The sequence below is a fragment of the Melanerpes formicivorus genome, unplaced genomic scaffold (assembly GCF_026170545.1).
Source record: "Melanerpes formicivorus ecotype bairdi unplaced genomic scaffold, bMelFor1.0.p_v2 SCAF_56, whole genome shotgun sequence".
In the NCBI taxonomy this organism is placed as follows: Eukaryota; Metazoa; Chordata; class Aves; order Piciformes; family Picidae; genus Melanerpes; species Melanerpes formicivorus.
The window spans coordinates 350,234-369,414 of record NW_027142408.1 but is presented as its reverse complement, the minus strand read 5'-3'; the positions used below and the strand labels follow the sequence as shown (position 1 = coordinate 369,414).

Here is a 19,181-nt window from a genome sequence, read left to right as displayed (position 1 = left end):
GGAGCCGTTTCTGTGCGACACCGGCGCCGGGGGTGGTGCGGGGGGGACGACTTGGTCATGTGGGACCGCGGCGTCACCTCCGACCCCGGGTGACGTCACATCCGGAGCGGGCTGTCGGCGTCCCCTCGACCTCGGCCCGCGGGTGCGGAGCGATGGCGGCGGCAGCGGTTCGGAGCCTTCCGGTGCGGCCCTGGGGCCGTCTCCTGTTGCCGCGGCCACCGACCCGGCCCGCACCGGTGAGACCTGGGCCCCGGCCCGGCCCCCGCCGCCCACTGAAGGTCATCGGGAGGGGAACGGGGAGGCTGCAACTGGGCGGCGAGCGGGACCGGGCCGGGCCGGGCTGGACCTGCACTCGTGTCCTCGCTTCCCCCGCGGCCCTGCTCGGCCTGCCCGGCCCGGGATCCGCGCTCCCCCTAGCCCCCAGCCCTGCCCGGCGTCTCCCGGTGCCCCCTGCCCATGCCGCTCCCCCCCTCGCACGGCTCCCCGGCACCTCCCCGGCCCTGCCTGGTGTTCCCGCTTCCTCCCTGCCCTGGGGGCCCGGGTTTCCCCTTCGTCCTCCCGGGTGTGGGCGGCCCGGTGTCCCTGGTCCCACCGCCCCAGCCATGCCGGTGTCTCTGGTATCCCTTCGCCCTACCCGGTGTCCCCGGCTCCTTCCCAGCCCTGCTCCCCGGTCCCTGTCGAGTGTCCCTGCTTTGCCCCCGGCCCTGATCAGTGATCGCTGCTTGGTGTCCGCGATCCCTGCCGCATCCTGCCCGCTGTACCCCATCCATGCCCGGTGTCCCCGTTTTCCCCCGGGCCCTGCCAGGTGTCCCTTCTCCAGTCCGACCCGCCCTCCCCTCTCCTCCCCATCTCTCCGGCCCCTCTTGGGTTCCCCCTGCGGTCCCTGACAGCCATTCCCCCCCTCCTGCCAGGCCTCTATGTCATCCCGTGCCGGTTTGTCCCGCGGGGGCCGGGTGGCCCTGACAGCTCTGGGGGTGCTGGCGGCGGGCGGGGGGGGCCTGGCCCTGGCCCTGCACTCGGGGCTCAGCGCCGGGGAGCTGGAGCTGCACCCCCCGGCCTTCCCCTGGAGCCACGGCGGAGCGCTGGCCGCCCTTGACCACGCCAGGTACCGCCACTGGGGGCACGGTGAGGGCTGTGGCAGGGAGCGGGGTCTGTCACTTCTGCCTTTTCTTCCTCCTCCTCTTCCTCCCCCCCAGCCTGCGCAGAGGCTTCCAGGTCTACAAGCAGGTCTGCTCAGCCTGCCACAGCATGGAGTACGTCGCCTTCCGCAACCTCATCGGCGTCACCCACACCGAGGCGGAGGCCAAGGCGCTGGCTGAGGAGGTGAGACCCCTGGGGTGGCCCTGCCACAGCGTCCTGGTACCCCAGTGTCCTGCTGTCCCCGTGTCCTGGTACCCCAGTGCCCCAGTGTTGTGACGTCCTGGCACCCCAACCCTCTGACTTCTTGGTGTTGTGGTACCCTGATGTCCCAGTACCCTGATGCCACAGTGTCCTGGCATCTCAGTGTCTTGGTAGCCCAGTGTCTCAGCACCCTGATGTCCCAGCACCCTGATGTTCCAGCACCCTGATGCCACAGTGTCCTGGCATCTCAGTGTCTTGGTAGCCCAGTGTCCCAGCACCCTGATGTCCCAGTACCCTGATGCCACAGTGTCCTGGCATCTCAGTGTCTTGGTAGCCCAGTGTCCCAGCACCCTGATGTCCCAGTACCCTGATGCCACAGTGTCCTGGCATCTCAGTGTCTTGGTAGCCCAGTGTCCCAGCACCCTGATGTCCCAGTACCCTGATGCCACAGCGTCCTGGCATCTCAGTGTCTTGGTAGCCCAGTGTCCCAGTACCCTGATGCCACAGCGTCCTGGCATCTTAGTGTCTTGGTAGCCCAGTGTCCCAGCACCATCATGCTCTGCTATCTCAGTACCCCAGCACTAGAGTCTCCTGGCATCCCAGAGCCTTGGTACTCCAGTGTCCTAACATGCTGGTGTCACATCACTCAGATGTCCCACTGCCTCAGTGACCTGCTGTCCTGGCACCCCAGTGTCCCACTGTCCTGGTACCTCAGCACCCCCACGTCGCACTGTTCTGGTGCCCTGGTACCACCCTGCCCAGTACCCCAGTGTCCCAGTGTCAGTGTCCTGGTATCCTGATGCCCCAGCAGCCTGATGTCCTGCCAGCAAAACGTCCCAGTGCCCTGAAGTCCTGGCACCCTGGTGGCTGAGCACCCCAGTCTCCTAGTGCCCACTTGTCCCAGTGTCCCAGCACCCCAGTGGCCTGGTGCCCTCATGTCCCAGCACTGTGATGTCCCAGCACCCCGGTATCCTGGTCTCCAAGTTTGTTGGCACCCTGATGCCACAGTACCCCGGTGTCCTGGTGTCCCAGTCTCTTGGTGTGCCAGCCTCCTGGTACCCAGGTGTTCAAGTGCCCCACCATCCCATGTCCCAGTCCCCTGGTGCCCCACTCTCCTATTCCTTCAGCTGCCCGATGTCCTGGCACCCTGATAGTGTCCTGGCACCCCAATGTCACCGTGACCTGACATCCATTCTGCTGGCGCTGTGGCACAACGGTGCCCTGGCACCCCCATGTCCTGATGCCCATGGTGCTGGTGCCCTGGTGTCCTTATGCCCAGGGTGCTGGTGTCTTGGCACGGTGGTGCCCTGATGTGGGTGTTACTGGTGCCCTGCCGGGGCGGTGCCGGTGCCCTGCCGGGGCGGTGCCGGTGCCCTGCGGGGGCGGTGCCAGTGCCCTGCCGGGGCGGTGCCGGTGCCCTGTGGGGGCGGTGCCGGGGCGGTGCCGGTGCCCTGCCGGGGCGGTGCCGGTGCCCCGGTGTGCCCGGTGATGGGGCTGCTGTCGCAGGTGGAGGTGCAGGACGGGCCGGACGAGAACGGGGAGTTCTTCATGCGCCCGGGCAAGATCTCCGACTACTTCCCGCGGCCCTACCCCAACGCCGAGGCCGCGCGGGCGGCCAACAACGGGGCGCTGCCCCCCGACCTCAGCTACATCGTCAACGCCCGGTGAGCTCTGGGGGGCACCCGGGGGGGGCGGGGCAGGAGCCGGGCCGGGCCGGCACTGACTCCCGCCGCGTGGCAGGCACGGGGGCGAGGACTACGTCTTCTCGCTGCTGACCGGCTACTGCGAGCCGCCGGCCGGCGTCACCGTGCGCGAGGGGCTGCACTACAACCCCTACTTCCCGGGGCAGGCCATCGGCATGGCGCCCCCCATCTACAACGAGGTGCTCGAGTACGACGACGGTAAGACAGGGGCAGCCTGCCGCCCGCCCTGGGGGCGCCTGGCATCCTGGGCCGGGTGACTTTGACCCTACTCTGGGTGCCCAGCTCCTTGTTCTGGGTGCCTCTGGCCATGCTCTGGGTGCCCAGCTCCCTGCTTGGTGTGCCAGTGTCCCATTCTCCATGCCACTGTCCACCTTCTGGTGCCCAGCTCCCTGCTTGGTGTGCCAGTGTCCCATTCTCCATGCCACTGTCCACCTTCTGGTGCCCAGCTCCCTGCTTGGTGTGCCAGTGTCCCATTCTCCATGCCACTGTCCACCTTCTGGTGCCCAGCTCCCTGCTTGGTGTGCCAGTGTCCTGTTCTCCATGCCACTGTCCATCTTCTAGTGCCCAGCTCCCTGCTTGGTGTGCCAGTGTCCCATTCTCCGTGCCACTGTCCATCTTCTGGTGCCCAGCTCCCTGCTGGGTGTGCCAGTGTCCCATTCTACATGCCACTGTCCATTTTTTGGTGCCCAGTTTCTTGTTCTGCATGCTAATATCCCTGTTCTGGGTGCCCAGCTCTCCATCCTAGGTGCCAGTATCCCTGTTCTAGATGCCAAGAGCCTTGCTCTTGGTGTCAGTGTGTCTGTTCCAGCTGTTGAGGTCCCCATTCTGGGTGCCCAGGTCCCTCTGCTCTTGGTGCCCTTGTCTCCGTCCCAGGTGCTCAGGTCCCCATTCTGGGTGCCTGTGTCCCCATTGCAGATGCCCAGCTGCCCGGCCTGGGTGCCAGTCCCCCCCCAGTGCCACCCCAAATGTCCTTGTGTGCCCCCCTGCCCAGGTACCCCTGCCACCATGTCGCAGATCGCCAAGGACGTCTGCACCTTCCTGCGCTGGGCAGCGGAGCCCGAACACGACCACCGCAAACGGATGGGCCTCAAGGTGAGCAGTGGGGCTGGCAGTGCCACCTCCCTGCTGCCCACCCTCACCCCTGGCTGGGTGCCCCCTGTGCCCCCTACAACTCCTTGCTCCCCGCAGGTGCTGATGATCTCTGGGCTCCTCATCTCTCTCCTCTACTACATGAAGCGGCACAAGTGGTCGGTGCTGAAGAGCAGGAAGATGGTTTATCGGCCCCCCAAGTAAAGGGTGCCCCCCACCCTGGCACAACGCACACCCCTGGGTTGTGGGGAGGTGGCACAGCTGGCAGTGTGTGCCCCCTACCCAGTCCCAGCTCCTTATTTAACATCAGCCCTGCCATGGGCACTGGAATAAAGTCTGGGTTCCTCAGAAGGGGAAGGCTGGGCTCTGCCTGTGAGCTTTGCCGGGGGGCTGTGGGGGCTCTCTGTGCCACAGCTCTGCCCATGGTGTGGCTCTGCCCATGAAGTGGAATGTTGCTGTGCCATGGCCCTGCCCATGAAGTGTTTTTCTGTGCCAGACATCTGCTTAGGGCAAGGGGTCTGCTCCTGGCATAGCTCTGCCCATGAAATGGGGTCTTCCTGTGCCAGGGACCTGCACAAGCTGATGGAGTCCAAGCACTGCCAGGGCAACACCAAACCATGGCCCTTAGCACCACAGCTTGGAAACCCCCCCCAGGGATGGAGACTCCACCACTGCCCTGGGTAGCCTGGGCCAGGCCTGCACAAGCTTCAAGGGGCAGAAATTCTTCCTCATGGCCAACTTTAATCTCCCCTGGGGCAACCTGAGGCTGCTTCCTCTGAGCCAAATGCTTGGCACCAGAGATCTCAGCCCCAGCTGGCTGCAGCCTCCTCTCAGGGACTTGCAGAGAGCCACAAGGTCTCCCCTCAGCCTCCTTTGCTGCAGGCTCCACACCCCCAGCTCCCTCAGCTGCTCCTCACAAGTTCTCCACACCTTTCTTCAGTACTTGGCCTTGGTCAACCTCATCCCACGGGCCTTGGCCGTTCTATCTAGGCTGGAGAGTTTCAAACCCTCCAGCCGCTCCTTCAAACCCTCTCCTGCTTCGGGGCCCTGTGGCAGGCAGCCAAGCGCCGTGGTGCCGGGCGCGGCGGTGACGAGGGGGGCATGCCTTTATGACGCCCCCTGCGAACCGGTGGTGTCCAGCGCGCACCCTTGGCAACGCGCCAGTCTCCGCCGGCGTGCGACGGGCAGGCGCTGGCTGCGGGCGGCGGGCAGGCGCTGGCTGCGGGCGGCGGGCAGGCGCTGGCTGCGGGCGGCGGGCAGGTGCTGGCTGCGGGCGGCGGGCAGGCGCTGGCCATGTCCCTGGGTTACGGCATGGAGCCGACGCTGGGCGCGCGGGCGGCAATGGTGCTCGCCCACTACAACCACCTGCGGCTGGAGATCCAGGCGCTGGTGGCGGAGAACCAGGAGCTGATCCAAGCCGTGAGGATCCTCCGCGGGCAGCAGCAGGCCGCCCGGGTGCCCATGGTCACACCTCCCCTCGCTAACGCCTCCGAGCGGCAGTTCTTCCCCAACGCAGGTGGGTGACGCTTGTGTAACCCTTCCCCTCGCCCCCCCAACCGCTCCCGGACTGGCGGGGTTGTTGGTGGCACAACTCTTCCCTCGCCCCGCAGCGCCCGCTTACGTGTGGGGCCCGCCGTACCAGGGTGCGGCGTTCCAGCACCCGTCCCGGGAGCAGGACAGCGAGCAGGGCTCGTGGAGCCGGCTGCTGCTGCCCGGGGGGGGCGGCGCCATCGGCGGTGGCATCCTCGGTAGCATCGACAACGAACCGCTACTACAGACTACCAGCACCCTCGGCAGCATCAGCAGCGGGCCCCTATCACAGGGCAGCTTCGGCATCGCCAGCGGCGGTCCCATACCGCAGGGCAGCCTCAGCATCGCCAGGGGCGGGCCCATAGCAATGGGCAGCGGCACGCTCGGCAGCATCAGCAGCACCCCGCTGCTCCAGAGCAGCGCCAGCACCTTCGGCAGCATCAGCAGCGGGCCCCTATCACAGGGCAGCCTCGGCATCGCCAGCGGCGGTCCCGTACCACAGGGCAGCCTCGGCATCGCCAGCGGCGGTCCCATAGCAATGGGCAGCCTCGGCATCGCCAGCGGCGGTCCCGTACCACAGGGCAGCCTCGGCATCGCCAGCGGCAGGCCCATAGCAATGGGCAGCGGCACACTCGGCAGCATCGGCAGCACGCCGCTGCTCCAGGACAGCGGCAGCACTCTCGACAGCAGCGGCACTCTCGGCAGCTCCGGCACCATCCCGCCGATAGTACAGAGCGGCGGCAGCTTCGGCAGCAGCATCATCGGCGGGCCGATATTACAGGGTGGCGGCAGCAGCATCGGCAGCATTAGCGGCATCAGCGCTGGACCGGTAGCACACAGCACCGGACCGATACCGCTGGGTAGCGGCACCCTCGGCACCATCAGCAGCCAACCGCTGCTCCAGAGTGGCAGCATCCTCGGCAGCAGCGGCGGCGGCACCGTCAGTACCGGACCACAGGGTAGCAGCGGCACTGGCACCATCAGCAGTGGCAGCACGGGCACCATCACCGGCGGACAGATAACACAGGGCAGCGGCGGCAGAAGTACGGGGGAACCTGAGGGTGGGGTGAGGTGGGACTGGACCTAACAGTCATAGGAAGGGGGGGGGGGGGGTGAGCCTTATCCTGATTTATTCCATCCCATTCATCCCATCCTAGTTTATTCCACTTCATCCCAGTTTATCCCATCCTATCCAGTTTATCTCATCCCCCCCATCCCATCATCCCATTCCCATTCCATCCAGTTTATCCCGTTGTCCCCATCCCATTTATCCCATCCTATCTCATCTCCACCCCATCATCCCATTCCTATCCCAGTTCATCCCATCCTAGTTTGTCCCAGTTCGTCCCATCCCACCCCTCCCCATCATCCTCATCCCATCCCCATCCTCTCTCATCCCATCTAATTTATCCCACTCCATCCCAGTTTATCCCATTCCACTTGTCCCATTATCCTTATTCTATCTCATCCCCACCGCAGTTCATCCCATCTAGCTTATCCCATCATCACCATCCCAGTTTATCCCACCCCATTTATCCTATCCCATCCCATCCCATCCCATCCCATCCCATCATTCCAGCCCAGTTTATTCCATCCCACCCTAACTCATCCTTATCCTCACCCCACCCCATCCCAATTCACTCCATGCCATCCTTATCCCAACAGGCTTCCTGGCAGTGCCAAGCCCCTCTGGCTCCCCTCCGTTAGCCTCCCACAGCCTGAGCTCCACCAGCGGCAATTCTCCCCAGGTGCCACCACAGGATAACCCTGAGCCACCACAGGATGCCCCGGTGTCACCGCGGGATGTCCCGGCGTCACCGCGGGATGCCCCGGTGTCACCGCGGGATGTCCCAGCGTCACCGCGGGATGCCCCGGTGTCACCAAGGGACGTCCCGGTGTCACCACGGGATGTCTCGATGCCACCACAGGACGTCCCCATGCCCCCGCAGGATGTCTCAGTGCCGGCTCAGAACGTGTCGGCGTCAGAGCCGATGATGCCAGAGATGAGCAGCTTTGGGCTGCAGATGCCGGATCTCCAGGTCTCGAGAGCCAGGGCGTCCCACGATGCCAGCCGGGTGCTGTCCGGCTTGGACCAACCTCAGACCTCCACCCCGGGAGGTGAGTTCCAGGACATGGCACCACTGAGGGCTTCAGTGGCACTGCCGTGGCCGCTGTGTGCCATGTTCCCACTGCCCACTGTGGCTGAGGGCAAGTGGCGTTGGCCGCCCTGTGCCAGGGGACAGTGGGGGGGTGGTGGTTGGTGGTGGGCATAGGGGGAGCTTATGGTGGCCATAGGGAGAGCTCATGGTGTGGGGGGGGTTGCCAGGGTGGTGGTGGGGTCATGTTGGGTATGGGATCGCTGGAGTGCTGGTGGGTATGGGGAGAGGGCCTGGTGGGCAGAGGATCACCAGGGTGGTGGTTCGTGATGGGCATGGGGAAAGGTTGTGGTGCATATAGGATCCCTGGGGTGCTGGGCATGGGGAGAGCTTGTTGTGGGTGTGGGGCCACCAGGGTGCTGCTGTGCATGGGGAGAGCTCCTGGTGGGTATGGGGAGAACTTGTGGGGGGTGTAGGGTCGCCAGGGTGGTGGTGGGCACAGGGAGACCTCGTGGTGGGCACGGGGAGAGCTTGTGGTGGGTATGGGTTCACCGGGGTGGCACCATTGTGTCTGTGCTGCATCCATGGTCAGTGCCCGCTGCCGGTGGCCCCGGCAGGTGCCCAGCGGCAGACATGGGAGCAGCTGGTGGGGGAGGTGGCATTCCAGCTGGACCGCCGCATCCTGTCACGCGTCTTCCCGGACCACCCCCGGGTCTACGGCTTCACCGTCTCCAACATCCCCGAGAAGATCATGGCGGTGGGTTTGGCACAGCGGGGAGTGGCCGGGCACAACGCTCACCACGCCCCGGGTTCCCTCCGCTTCTGGCAGCGGTGGCTGCGTGGTGCCGGGGGGTGACCCACCGTGTCTCTCCCCACAGATCAGCCTGGGCGCGGTGCCCGAGGCCGTCGCCGAGCAGTGGGCTTCCGCAGCTGCCCAGCGCTATTTGGGCCTCATGAGGCAGCTGCGGCCGCTGGGCTACAGCCCCAGCGTGCACCCGGCCTTCGCCGAGTTGCTGGTCAACACCTACGGCATCCGGGCAGACAGGCCTGTCTCCAGCCCCGGCCTCACCACCCTGCACCAAGTCATCACCGAGATAGTGCCTGGCGAGGCGCGGGAAAAGGCCTTGCAGCTGCTGTACTGCTTGCACGTGCTTGCGCAGAATGATGGGCGACCGCTCTTCTGTTGAGAGGCTGGGTGGGCACCGGTGCCAACCTCACCGGGACCAGAGCCTGGCACTGGGCAATAAACTTCCTTTTATGTCCCCACCTTTGCGTCTCGTGGCGCTGTTGTGAGCGGCGCTGCGGGCTCCGCCAGTCCTGCTGCCACCACGGCCACTTGGGGGTGGCGCCATGATGGGCAGTGCCGGCGTGCAGGTGGCACACAGGCAGGGTGCCAAGGTGGTGGTCAGGGTCGTGCTACATGGGTTGGGGTTTGCTGTGGCCGTCTGGGGGCCGTCTGTAGCAGAGGGTAGCAGGAGGTGCCAGAGTGTGCCAGCAGAGGGCCTTAGGGATTCAGGGATGGGGGAGCCTGTGGTAGTGGCACTAGGGAAGGTCCTGGGGGTCGACGCACCGGGGCATGGGGGGCCCTGGTGGCAGCAGGAAGGGGAAGTGACAGCAGGAAACCAGTCCGGGGACAACCGATCTCGTCGGAACCTCCCACCACGGTGAGCTGTGCCGCGCCGAGCTGTGCCATGCTGAGCTGTGACATGCCAAGCTGAGCTGTGCCAAGGTGAGCTGAGCTGTGTGCCGTGCCAGCAGAGCCCGTGCTCCTCAGGTTGGGCACACACAGCAGTGCCCAGGTAGGTGGTGAGTGGGGGGGACCCCGTGGACCCCTCCCCCACTGTGGTCAGTGCCAGGTGAGAGGACGAGAGGGTCAGCTCCACGGTGCCGCAGTGGTGGTGGTCATGCCCCCTCACTGACCGTGCCCAGCTGCTGCCCGCCCTGGCTGCCCCCGGCGTGCCCGCGGCCACGCCGGCAGCGGAGGAGTTACGGCGCCGCCCAAACCGGTCCTGGCAGCTCCCCGGTCAAGGTGCAACTCGGTCACTGCCACCGGTGCTCAGCGACCCGGCACGGGGCTGCTGGCACGGTCTGGCACTCAAGGTGGGGAGCTGGGGGGTTGGTGGCACTTTGCCACGGTGCCCGTTGCCACGCACCCACTGCAGGAATGCCGGCGTGGGGCGGGTGGCAACCGGGCACGGTCGAGGTCACGGCTAATTAGTGCCCGCGCCGAGGTGAGCGGATGTTTGTCACCGCGGGGCCGTAGTATGGCCCAGGGAACGGTGACCGGGAGCCGGCGGTGGCCCTGAGGTGAAGGTGGCACTAAGCTGAAGGTGGCACTCAGACGGCACCGGCCGTGAGGAGATAAGGTGGCCGCAGCGCCAGCCCCACCGGAGAGGCTGCAGCGTCGGTGCCATCGGCGATGGCCCCCGGTGCCATGGCGTGTGGAGGTGAGTGCGGGACACCTGGGGACAAGGGATGCAGAATGGCCACAGGGAGTGGCACGAGTGGTGGTGGCAGGTGGCACCAGCAGGGATCCAGGGCTGGCAAGGATCTGGCATGGATCTGACAAGGATCTGGCACAGGCAGGGAGCCAGGATGGGCAAGGTGCCAGCACGGGGAGCTCAGGGACTGCCTGGCCCTCAGGGAAGGAGCCATCCTGGCAGCACCGGGCATGGTGCCACTCGCCCCCTGGGCACCGGCAGCCACCATCAAAGACAGGGCTGGGCTGAAGGTGCCTGGCAGTGTGGCACGGGCAGTGCCCAGCAGTGGGGAGGGATCAGCTACCGCACCCTTTGCATCTGGCTGCTGGCAAACACGGCCCTAGGCAGAGCTGCAGTGAAGCAGGCAGTGCCAGTTCCTGCTGCTGGCACCGTGGGGCAATGCCAATTTCCTGTTACCAGGGATATGGGGCAGTGCCAGTTTCTGCTGCCAGTGCTACTGGGCAGTGCCAGTATCTCCAGCTACCAGTGTAGATCCCACCAGCTCCACCAGTGCCATGGGGTTGATGTGGGTGGCAGCTCTGGCACCAACCCCTCTGCCTGAGGGCTTGGGGCATGGGGAGCCCCTGGCACAGCTGTGGTGCTACTGCTGTGCCAGGCCCCACAGCCTCAGCCTCCTGTGCAGGGCACTCATCTGCTGTGGGCGGCCGGACGCCGGCGTGGCTGGGAAGTGCCAGGGCCTGGCCTGAGTCACATGGTGCCACCCACAGGGCCGTGGGGTAGGGGAATGTGCCAGGGTCCCGCCGTGCCCTGAGCACCGTGCCCCGTGGTGCCCGCTTTGGAACAGCACCCCTCAGGCTAGGGCACCCCAAGGCTTTGCTGTGGCCAGTGTCCCCAATGCCCCCACTCGTGTCCCCAGTGCTCCCACCATCCCCCCTTGTCCCCAGCATTCCCAGTGTCTCCGGTGTCCCCTCCACCATTCCCGGTGCCCTCAGCATTCTGAAGTGAAGCCCAGGGTCCCCAGCTGTCCCAGTGATGGCTCTGGGGACTCCACTACCCCAGCGGTCCCAGCATCCCCAGGTGACCTCCAGTGTCCCCCCAGCTGCCTCAGCATCCCCCAGTGCCTCCAGTGTCCCCCAGCACCCCCAGTGACCTGTGTGACCCCAGCATTTCCAGCATTTCCAGCACTCCCAGTGCCTTCCACGCCGGGCGTGGGTGTGATGGCGTGGGGCTGCTGAGTCAGGCAGGTGTGGGGCAGGCGTGGGGCTGCTTTGGGGTCGGTGTGGGGCAGGAGCAGACATGTGTGGGGTGGGTGTGGGACTGGTTTGGGGGTCTGTGTGGGGCAGATGTGGGAAATGTGTGGGGCAGGGGCAGGTAGAAGTGAGGTAGCACAATGAAGTGGAGCAGCTGTGGGGCAGGTGTGAGGCTACTTAGGGGTTGGCGTAGGGCAGGAGAGGGGCAGGAGCAGGCAGAAGTGGGGCAGATATGGGGTCACTGTGGGGCAGGAGAAGGGCAGAGGCAGGTAGAACTGGGGCATCTGTAGGGCAGGCTGTGCGATGCCGGCGCCGGGAGGTGCCGGGGAGGAGCCGGTCGGTGGCCAGGGGCCACGGAACCCGCTGGGCCAGGCTGTCCGGTGGTGGCATCGCCGGAGCTGGGCGCCGTGACTCTGGCAGCCGGCGGGGAGGTGGCGCTGGGCAGGGGGACACAGCCCTGAGCGCCCCGAGCCCGGTGAGTTGAGGGGGTGGCAGTCGGGTGGGCGTGGGGTGGTCATGTGGAGGCGGGGGGAGAGACAGGAGGTGGCACTTGGGCAAGGGCTGGGCTCCAGCTGCCGGCAGTGCCACGGGAGATGCCACCAGGCTGCACAGTATGGAGTAACTCTGGAGGTCCCTGGGGACACCACAGTGACCCTGTGGGGACACAGCGTGGGGGTGGCAGCCCTGCTTTGGCCGTGCCAACCCCCCCCGCACCACGGCAGCGCTTCCGCTGCAGCACAGCTGCCGCCGCGGGGGCTGCTCCCGGGGACGTTCCCACGGTGGTAGCCGGGCCGCGGTGGCCTCAGTGGCTTCTGGGGGCGGGAGGTCCCACTCCTGTCCCCCCTGTCCCCACTGACCCTGCATCTCTCTCTCGCAGGTGGCGCCAACAGCAGCGCTGGAGCTCCCGGACAGGAGCAGGGGGACGCTGCCATCCCCCTGAGCCCCCTGCCTAGCGCCGAAGCCCCCCAGGACTCCCCGGGCATGGCGCTGCCGCAGTCACCGTTCCGCTACCGGGCACAGGCAGCTCTGGAGGTGGTGGCGGAGGGGCTGCTGGCACCTGGGTACTGGGCCCTCAACCATCTCCTGGACCTGCAGCCTACCACAGCCGAGCGCGGGCGGCAGCAGCAGCAGCGGTGCGGGCGGTGCTGCGGCTGTGCCAGGCAGGCAGTGGTGGCTGTGGCCTGTGCCACCTTGCTGCTGCTCTGGCTGCCCTTGGGCACGCTGGGGCTGCTGCTGTGGCTGCCTCTGCAGGCGGCCCGGCGACCCTTCGCCTACCAGTACACAGCAGGCACGGTGCCGGCACGGCCCTGGGACCTCCGCCAGCGCCGAACCTTCACCTTCCTCAGTGCCAACGTCTGCCTGCTGCCCAGCGGCCTGGCCAAGTTCAGCAACCTGGGCCAGACGCCGCAGCGTGCTGCCTACATCGCCCGACAGCTGGCACCAGCCTCACCGGAGCCTGCCGGTGACCACACCAGCCTGGTTGAGGCGTGGCGTGGCGATGCCAACAGCTATGGAGGGACCCTTGGCACCTCAGGGCAGGACGGCGGCAGTGTGGTGGTGGAGATGCCCTCAATGGTGGAGTCAGTGTCGCCGGTGCTGTCTGAGCACTTCCCAGATGACGCCGACTTCGTGTGCCTGCAGGAGGTGTTCGACCCCGTGGCCACCACCATCCTGTGCCGGCACCTGGCGGGCACCTTCCCACACCTGCTGTGGGACGTGGGTGCCCGGGGGCTGCGGCACGGGCAGCTGCGGGTGCTGGGCAGTGGCCTGCTCCTGGCCAGCCGGTACCCGCTGCTGGCTGCTGGCTACCACGGCTTCCCTAACGGCGCCGGGGAGGACGCGCTGGCGGCCAAGGGGCTGCTGCTTGCCCAGGTGAGCTGGAACCCCCCAAAGCCCCAGTGCCATGTCAGGGTGGATCTGGCTGGGGTCAACTGGGGTTTGCTGAATTTGGCCCAGTCTGGGTGGATTGTGCTGAATTAGGCCAAGTTTGGCTGGGGTTGGTGGCCTTTGGCCTCACCGAGGTGGATTTTGGCCAAATTTGGTTGAGTTTTGACTCATTAGGCCAATGTTGGCTGAATTGCCATGCAATTGGGCAAACTGAGTGGGATTTTGTTCAATATGGGCAAATTGAGTGGGGTTTGCTGAATCTGGCTGAATTCTGGGGGGATTTAATGAATTAGGCCAAATTTGCCTGGGCTTCGCTGACTTGGTGCCAATTGGGGTGGGGTTGACTGAATTTGGCCCAGCTCAGTGGGATTTGTTGATTTGGGCCAAATTTGGTTTGGTTTTGATTAATTAGGCACGAGTTTGCCTGAGTTTTCCTGAATTTGGGCAAAATGCAGCAGGATTTCGTTGATTTTGACCAAAATGTGGTGGGGCTTGCTTATTTTGGGGCCAGAATTTGAATCAATTTGGCTGAAAATTGGCTGAGTTCTGACCAATTTGGCCAAATTTGGCAGGATTTCATCAAATCTGGCTTTGCATTTGGCTGCATGTGGGAGCCTTCCCCTCGCCTCCGCCCATATCTTGTTCATCTGAGCCAAATTTCTCTGGATTTGATCAAATTTCAGCAGGTTGGGCTGAATTTGGCTGATTTGTGGTCTGATTTTTGTGGCATATCACTGACTGTGGTTGGGATGTTTGCTGGATTTGGCAGATTTTTCCTGGTTTTGGTTTCTTTTTAAAGGCATTTAAGTGAATTTAGATGAGGTAGAAATTAGCTGAATTTGGCAGAATTTAGCTGAATTTGGCATAATTTAGCTGAATTTGGCAGAATTTGACTGAATTTGGCAGAATTTAGCTGAATTTGGTGGGATATTTTTCCAGGCTTCCTCGAATTTAGCCAGATTTGGCCAGTCTTGATTGGCAGGTGCTGGATTATCTTGGATCTGGACGAGTTTTGCTGGCTTCCTTTTAATGTACCCAGGTTTAGTGGGACTTGGCTGGATTTTTGTTTGCCAGATCCCAATGAATCTGGCCAGATTGGGCTGGATTGAATGAATTTATTTGCAGAATTTCACTGGATTGGGTCAGACAAGAGCAAGGGCAGGGTCCTGCAGCTGGGTGGAGGCAATCCCAGGCACAAATCCAGGATGGGCAGGGACTGGCTGGAAAGCAGCCCTGAGGAGAGAGACTTGGGGGTGCTGGGGGAGGAGAAGCTCAACAGGAACTCTCAGTGTGCACTTGCAGCCCACAAAGCCAATCAGATCCTGGGCTGCATCAGGAGAAGTGTGGCCAGCAGGTCGAGGGAGGTGATCCTCCCCCTCTACTCAGCTCTGGGGAGACCCCACCTGGAGTACTGTGTCCAGTTCTGGAGCCCCTATTCCAAGAGGGATCTGGAGGTGCTGGAAGGTGTCCAGAGAAGGGCCACAAGGATGATCAGAGGGCTGGAGCACCTCTCCTGTGAGGACAGACTGAAGGAGTTGGGGCTGTTCAGTCTGCAGAAGAGAAGGCTCCGAGGTGACCTCATTGTGGCCTTCCAGTATCTGAAGGGGGCTACAGGAAGGCTGGGGAAGGACTTCTCAGGATCTCAGGTAGTGATAGGACTAGGGGGAATGGAATGGAGCTGGAGGTGGGGAGATTCAGGCTGGAGGTGAGGAGGAAGTTCTTCCCCATGAGAGTGGTGAAGCCCTGGAATGGGTTGTCCAGGGAGGTGGTTGAGGCCCTGTCCCTGGAGGTGTTTAAGCCCAGGCTGGATGAGGCTCTGGCCAGGCTGATCTAGTGTGGGGTGTCCCTGCCCATGGCAGGGGGGTTGGAACTGGATGATCCTTGTGGTCCCTTCCAACCCTGACTGATACTGTGATACTATGATACTAGATTTGGTTGGATTTGACCAAATTTCACTGAATTTGAACTTCCCTGAATTTTGCTGCATTCCTTTAAACTTGGAGAGATTTTGTAGAACTCAGTGGGGGTTTTTTGCCAGGTGTCACTCAACTGGGCCAGATTTGGATGGATTTGTCTCTATTTCTCTCCCACATTTTGCTGGATTTAACTGGGTTTGTCCATGTTTGATGGGATTTGGTTAGATTTCCCCAGATTTCTCTGATTATTTTCCCCCCAGAGTTCACTGTGTTTCTCTGGATTTGGCCTAATTTCCTTGCCAAAATTTTCTGGACCTAACTGGGTTTGTCCAGATTTGCCTTTATTTGCCACATTTTGTTGGATTTGGCCAGATTTCACTGCCTTTGTCTGAGTGTTGATGGATGGCTTTCACTTTGCCCAGTTTTTGTGGGATTTCCCTGGATTTTCCCCCAGATGCCGTTCAACTGAGCCAGGTTTTGATGGATTCTGCAGGATTTGGCTCAATTTATTTACCAGATTTGGCTAAATTTTGCCAGATTTTGCTGTGTTTTCCTGGGTTTGGCTACGTTTATTTGCTAAATTTTGTTGGATTTGGCTCCATTTATTTGCCAATTTTTGCTGGATTTGGCCAGATCTCAGTGGATTGGGCTGCACTTTGCTGGGTTTCTCGGCGGCTTTGGCTGGATTTCCCTCCAGATTTCCCCGAATTTGTTGAGGTTTTGCTGGGTTTGGCTGATTTTGTCTGCTGACTTCCCCTGACTTTGGCTGACTTTGGCCCGATGTGCCCGGCCGTCTCGGGCCGTCCCTTCTGACGGTGCCATGTCCCTGTAGGTGCTGCTGGGCCGGGCGCGGGGCCAGCGGCTCGTCGGGTACCTGGCCTGCACCCACCTCCAGGCGCCCGCAGGTGAGGGGGCACCCCCAAACCCACCCACCCCCAGCCCCACCCGGGCGCTGGCAGGGGAGTCCGGGCGGTGCCGGTGACGCTGCCGGTGTCCCCCCAGCCGACGCCGCCATCCGTGAGGAGCAGCTGACGCTGATGCTGCGCTGGCTGCGGCAGTTCCGCCAGGCGGAGCAGCGGGACGGGGACCTGGTGGCCTTTGACGTCCTCTGTGGGGACCTCAACTTCGACAACTGCTCCTCAGGTGGGGACACGGGGGACACGCGGTGGGGACACGGGGGTTGGGGGGCTGGTGACCCCGGGGTGGTGGCAGAGCCTTCTCCCTGTCCCCTCAGGTGATGCCCTCAACCAGCGGCACCAGCTCTTCCAGGTCTACCAGGACCCTTGTCGCCATGCGCCGGGGCAGGACCAGCCCTGGGCCATAGGTGGGACCTGCCACCCCCACCCTGACCTGTGACCCCCCCACTGACCCCCACCCCCCCCATGCCACCACTGACCCCATCACTGTCCCCATCCCCACTAAAGGGACCCTGCTCAACTACCTGAAGATCTACGAGGAGCCCGTGTCCACCCCGGAGAAGATGAAGAGGTGACAGGATTGGGGACATGGGGTTGGGGACACAGGGTAGGGGACAGGGGTTGGAGACACGGAGGTGGGGGACATGGAGAGGGGGTCCCATGGGAAATGCCACCCACACCCTGGGGTTGAGTGTATATGGGATGAGGAAGTATGGGGAGAGGATGATGCCATGGTTGGGGTCCCTATGTCTCTGTGCCACCTAGTCCCCATGTCACCACAGCCCTGTGCCACACAGCCCTATGCCACCATGTCTCTGTGTCCCCACATTCCCATGCCCTTGTGTCCCCATTCCAGCCTATTCCCAAGCCACCATGTCCCTGTGCCAATGCATCCCCTTGCCACAGCACCTTCATGCCACCACGTCCCCGTGCCGCTGTCTCTTCATGTCCCCACGTGCCACCACCTCCCCACACCACTGCATTCCCATGCCACCACGTCCTTGTGCCAGCGTGTCCCTGTGCCAGCGTGTCCCTATGTCACTACATCCTACTGCCACAGAATCCATGCCCATGCCACATGTCCCTTTACCCTCACGTCTCCATGCCACCACCTCCCTATGTCACTGCATGCCCGTGCCATCGTGTCCCTGTGCCACCGTGTCCCTGTGCCACCATGTCCCTGTGCCGCCATGTCCCTATGCCACCACGTCACTGTGCCGCCACGTCCCAATTGTCCCTGCAACCACCCCCATGCCACATGTCCCTGTGCCCCCTCATCCCCACGCCACCACCCCCCTGTGCCACCTTGCCCCGTGCCACCGCGTTGTCCCCTCCCTCAGGACGCTGTCCCAGCTGGGTGGCCGCCAGCAGTTCCTGGCCGCTCCGATCCTGTCCTCGGGGGCCCCGGACCCCGCGGCTGGTGCCGACTGGCAGGGCCGGCGCGTGGATTACATCCTGCACCGCGCGGGCACCCAGCTGCGCACCGTGAGTGCCCGCTGCCCCTCCTGCCCACCTGTGTCCCCTATGTCCGCAGTGTCCCTTGTGCCGCCAATGTCCCCCATGTCCTCCATGTCCCCTGTGTCCCCTGTGCCCCCGTGCTCCCCATGTCCCTTGTGTTCCCTATGTCCCCTGTGCCCCCTATGTCCCCCCATGTCCCATGTCCTCCATGTCCCCTGTGCCCCCTGTGCTCCCCATGTCCCTTGTGTTCCCTATGTCCCCTGTGCCCCCTATGTCCCCCCATGTCCCATGTCCTCCATGTCCCCTGTGCCCCCTGTGCTCCCCATGTCCCTTGTGTTCCCTATGTCCCCTGTGCCCCCTATGTCCCCCCATGTCCCCCCATGTCCTCCATGTCCCCTGTGTCCCCTGTGCTCCCCATGTTCCCCCATGTGCCTTGTGTTCCCTATGTCCCCTGTATCCCCTGCACCCCTTGTGTCTCCCATGTCCCTTGTGTTCCCTATGTCCCCTGTGGCCCCTGCACCCCCTGCACCCCTTGTGTCTCCCACGTCCCTTGTGTTCCCCACATCTCCTGTGTCCCTGGTGACTCCTGTGCCTCTCCCATGTCCTCAATGTCCCATGTCTCGCTGTCCTTTGTGTCCCTCATGACCCCTCATGGCACCCCTGTCCCCTTGTGTCCCCCATCTCTCCCATGTCCCCATGTCTGCAGTGTCACCCACGTGCCCCATGTCCCCTGTGTTCCCTGATTGCCCCATGTGTCCCTCAGGAGGCAGCTGAGGTCTCCTTCATCACCCAGCTGGCCACACGCTCCGACCACCTGCCTGTGGCCCTTCGACTGCGCGTGGCCCCCAGCATCCCCTGAGCCGCCTGGCACCAGCTCTGGCACTGCCACTGGCACAGGAACTGGCACCAGCAACCAGCACAGGAACCGCCACTGGCACTGGTACAGGAACTGGCACTGGCACCAGCACAAGGCAGGGGTCCGTGCAAGGGGTGCTGGCACCCCACAGGCCATGGGACTGGTGTGGGATGTGGTGGGGCTGCCATGGTGAGGGGCTGGGGCACTGGCATCACCCTGGGTGCCATGGTGGGTGGTCTGGCATTGGTCTGGCACTGGTCAGGCACTGGGCCATCTGGGCCAGCACTGGTGCAACCTGACAGCAGTCCAGCAGTGAGCTGGCACTGGTCTGGCAGTGATCTGTCACTGGTTTGGTATGGGTCCAGCAGTGATCCAGCACTGGTCCAGCACTGGTCTGGCACTGGTCTGGCACTGGTGGCACCGGCGGTGGCCTTGGCAAGCAGAGCACAATAAAGTCTGGAGCCCATGGGGTGGCTCTGTGCCAAGCTGACCCCTCTGTGCCCTCAGTCTGTCCCTGGGCATCTCACCTTGGCCACCAAGAGATGGGGGGACACTGAGGGAACCCCTGTAGCTGCATGGCAGGAATCCTGGGGACCACTCCATGGAGACCCCTGGGGACTGATCCATGAGGATCCTTAGGGATGAGGACACTTGGGGATCATTCCTCCATTTTGGGGACCATTCCTTGGGCTCCCTG

General features: G+C 63.6%; 3 protein-coding genes across 4 annotated transcripts; all 3 read left to right on the top strand.

Annotated features, from left to right (window-relative positions):
• The first annotated feature begins 79 nt into the window (after positions 1 to 79).
• CYC1 (cytochrome c1) lies at positions 80 to 4,484 on the top strand. Its single transcript, XM_068161083.1, has 7 exons — positions 80 to 236; positions 912 to 1,105; positions 1,197 to 1,323; positions 2,848 to 3,005; positions 3,082 to 3,242; positions 4,036 to 4,136; positions 4,233 to 4,484. Exons 1-7 carry the CDS (start codon positions 153 to 155, stop codon positions 4,335 to 4,337), a joined length of 930 nt encoding a protein of 309 aa, XP_068017184.1. The 5' UTR covers positions 80 to 152; the 3' UTR covers positions 4,338 to 4,484.
• Positions 4,485 to 4,789: 305 nt separating this feature from the next.
• On the top strand, positions 4,790 to 8,975 carry SPATC1 (spermatogenesis and centriole associated 1). Its single transcript, XM_068161041.1, has 6 exons — positions 4,790 to 4,813; positions 5,274 to 5,649; positions 5,744 to 6,706; positions 7,329 to 7,781; positions 8,377 to 8,516; positions 8,638 to 8,975. Exons 1-6 carry the CDS (start codon positions 4,790 to 4,792, stop codon positions 8,944 to 8,946), a joined length of 2,265 nt encoding a protein of 754 aa, XP_068017142.1. The 3' UTR covers positions 8,947 to 8,975.
• Positions 8,976 to 9,822: 847 nt separating this feature from the next.
• On the top strand, positions 9,823 to 18,965 carry LOC137452539 (sphingomyelin phosphodiesterase 5-like). 2 transcript variants are annotated; one of them, XM_068161025.1, is made up of 8 exons: positions 9,823 to 10,206; positions 12,328 to 13,322; positions 16,086 to 16,158; positions 16,256 to 16,396; positions 16,488 to 16,577; positions 16,678 to 16,741; positions 17,511 to 17,655; positions 18,392 to 18,965. In XM_068161025.1, exons 1-8 carry the CDS (start codon positions 10,179 to 10,181, stop codon positions 18,485 to 18,487), a joined length of 1,632 nt encoding a protein of 543 aa, XP_068017126.1. In that variant the 5' UTR covers positions 9,823 to 10,178; the 3' UTR covers positions 18,488 to 18,965. The 2 variants fall into 2 exon arrangements, with proteins under 2 accessions (XP_068017126.1, XP_068017127.1); XM_068161026.1 differs by lacking the exon at positions 9,823 to 10,206 and adding an exon at positions 11,707 to 11,925.
• The last annotated feature ends 216 nt before the right edge of the window (positions 18,966 to 19,181 follow it).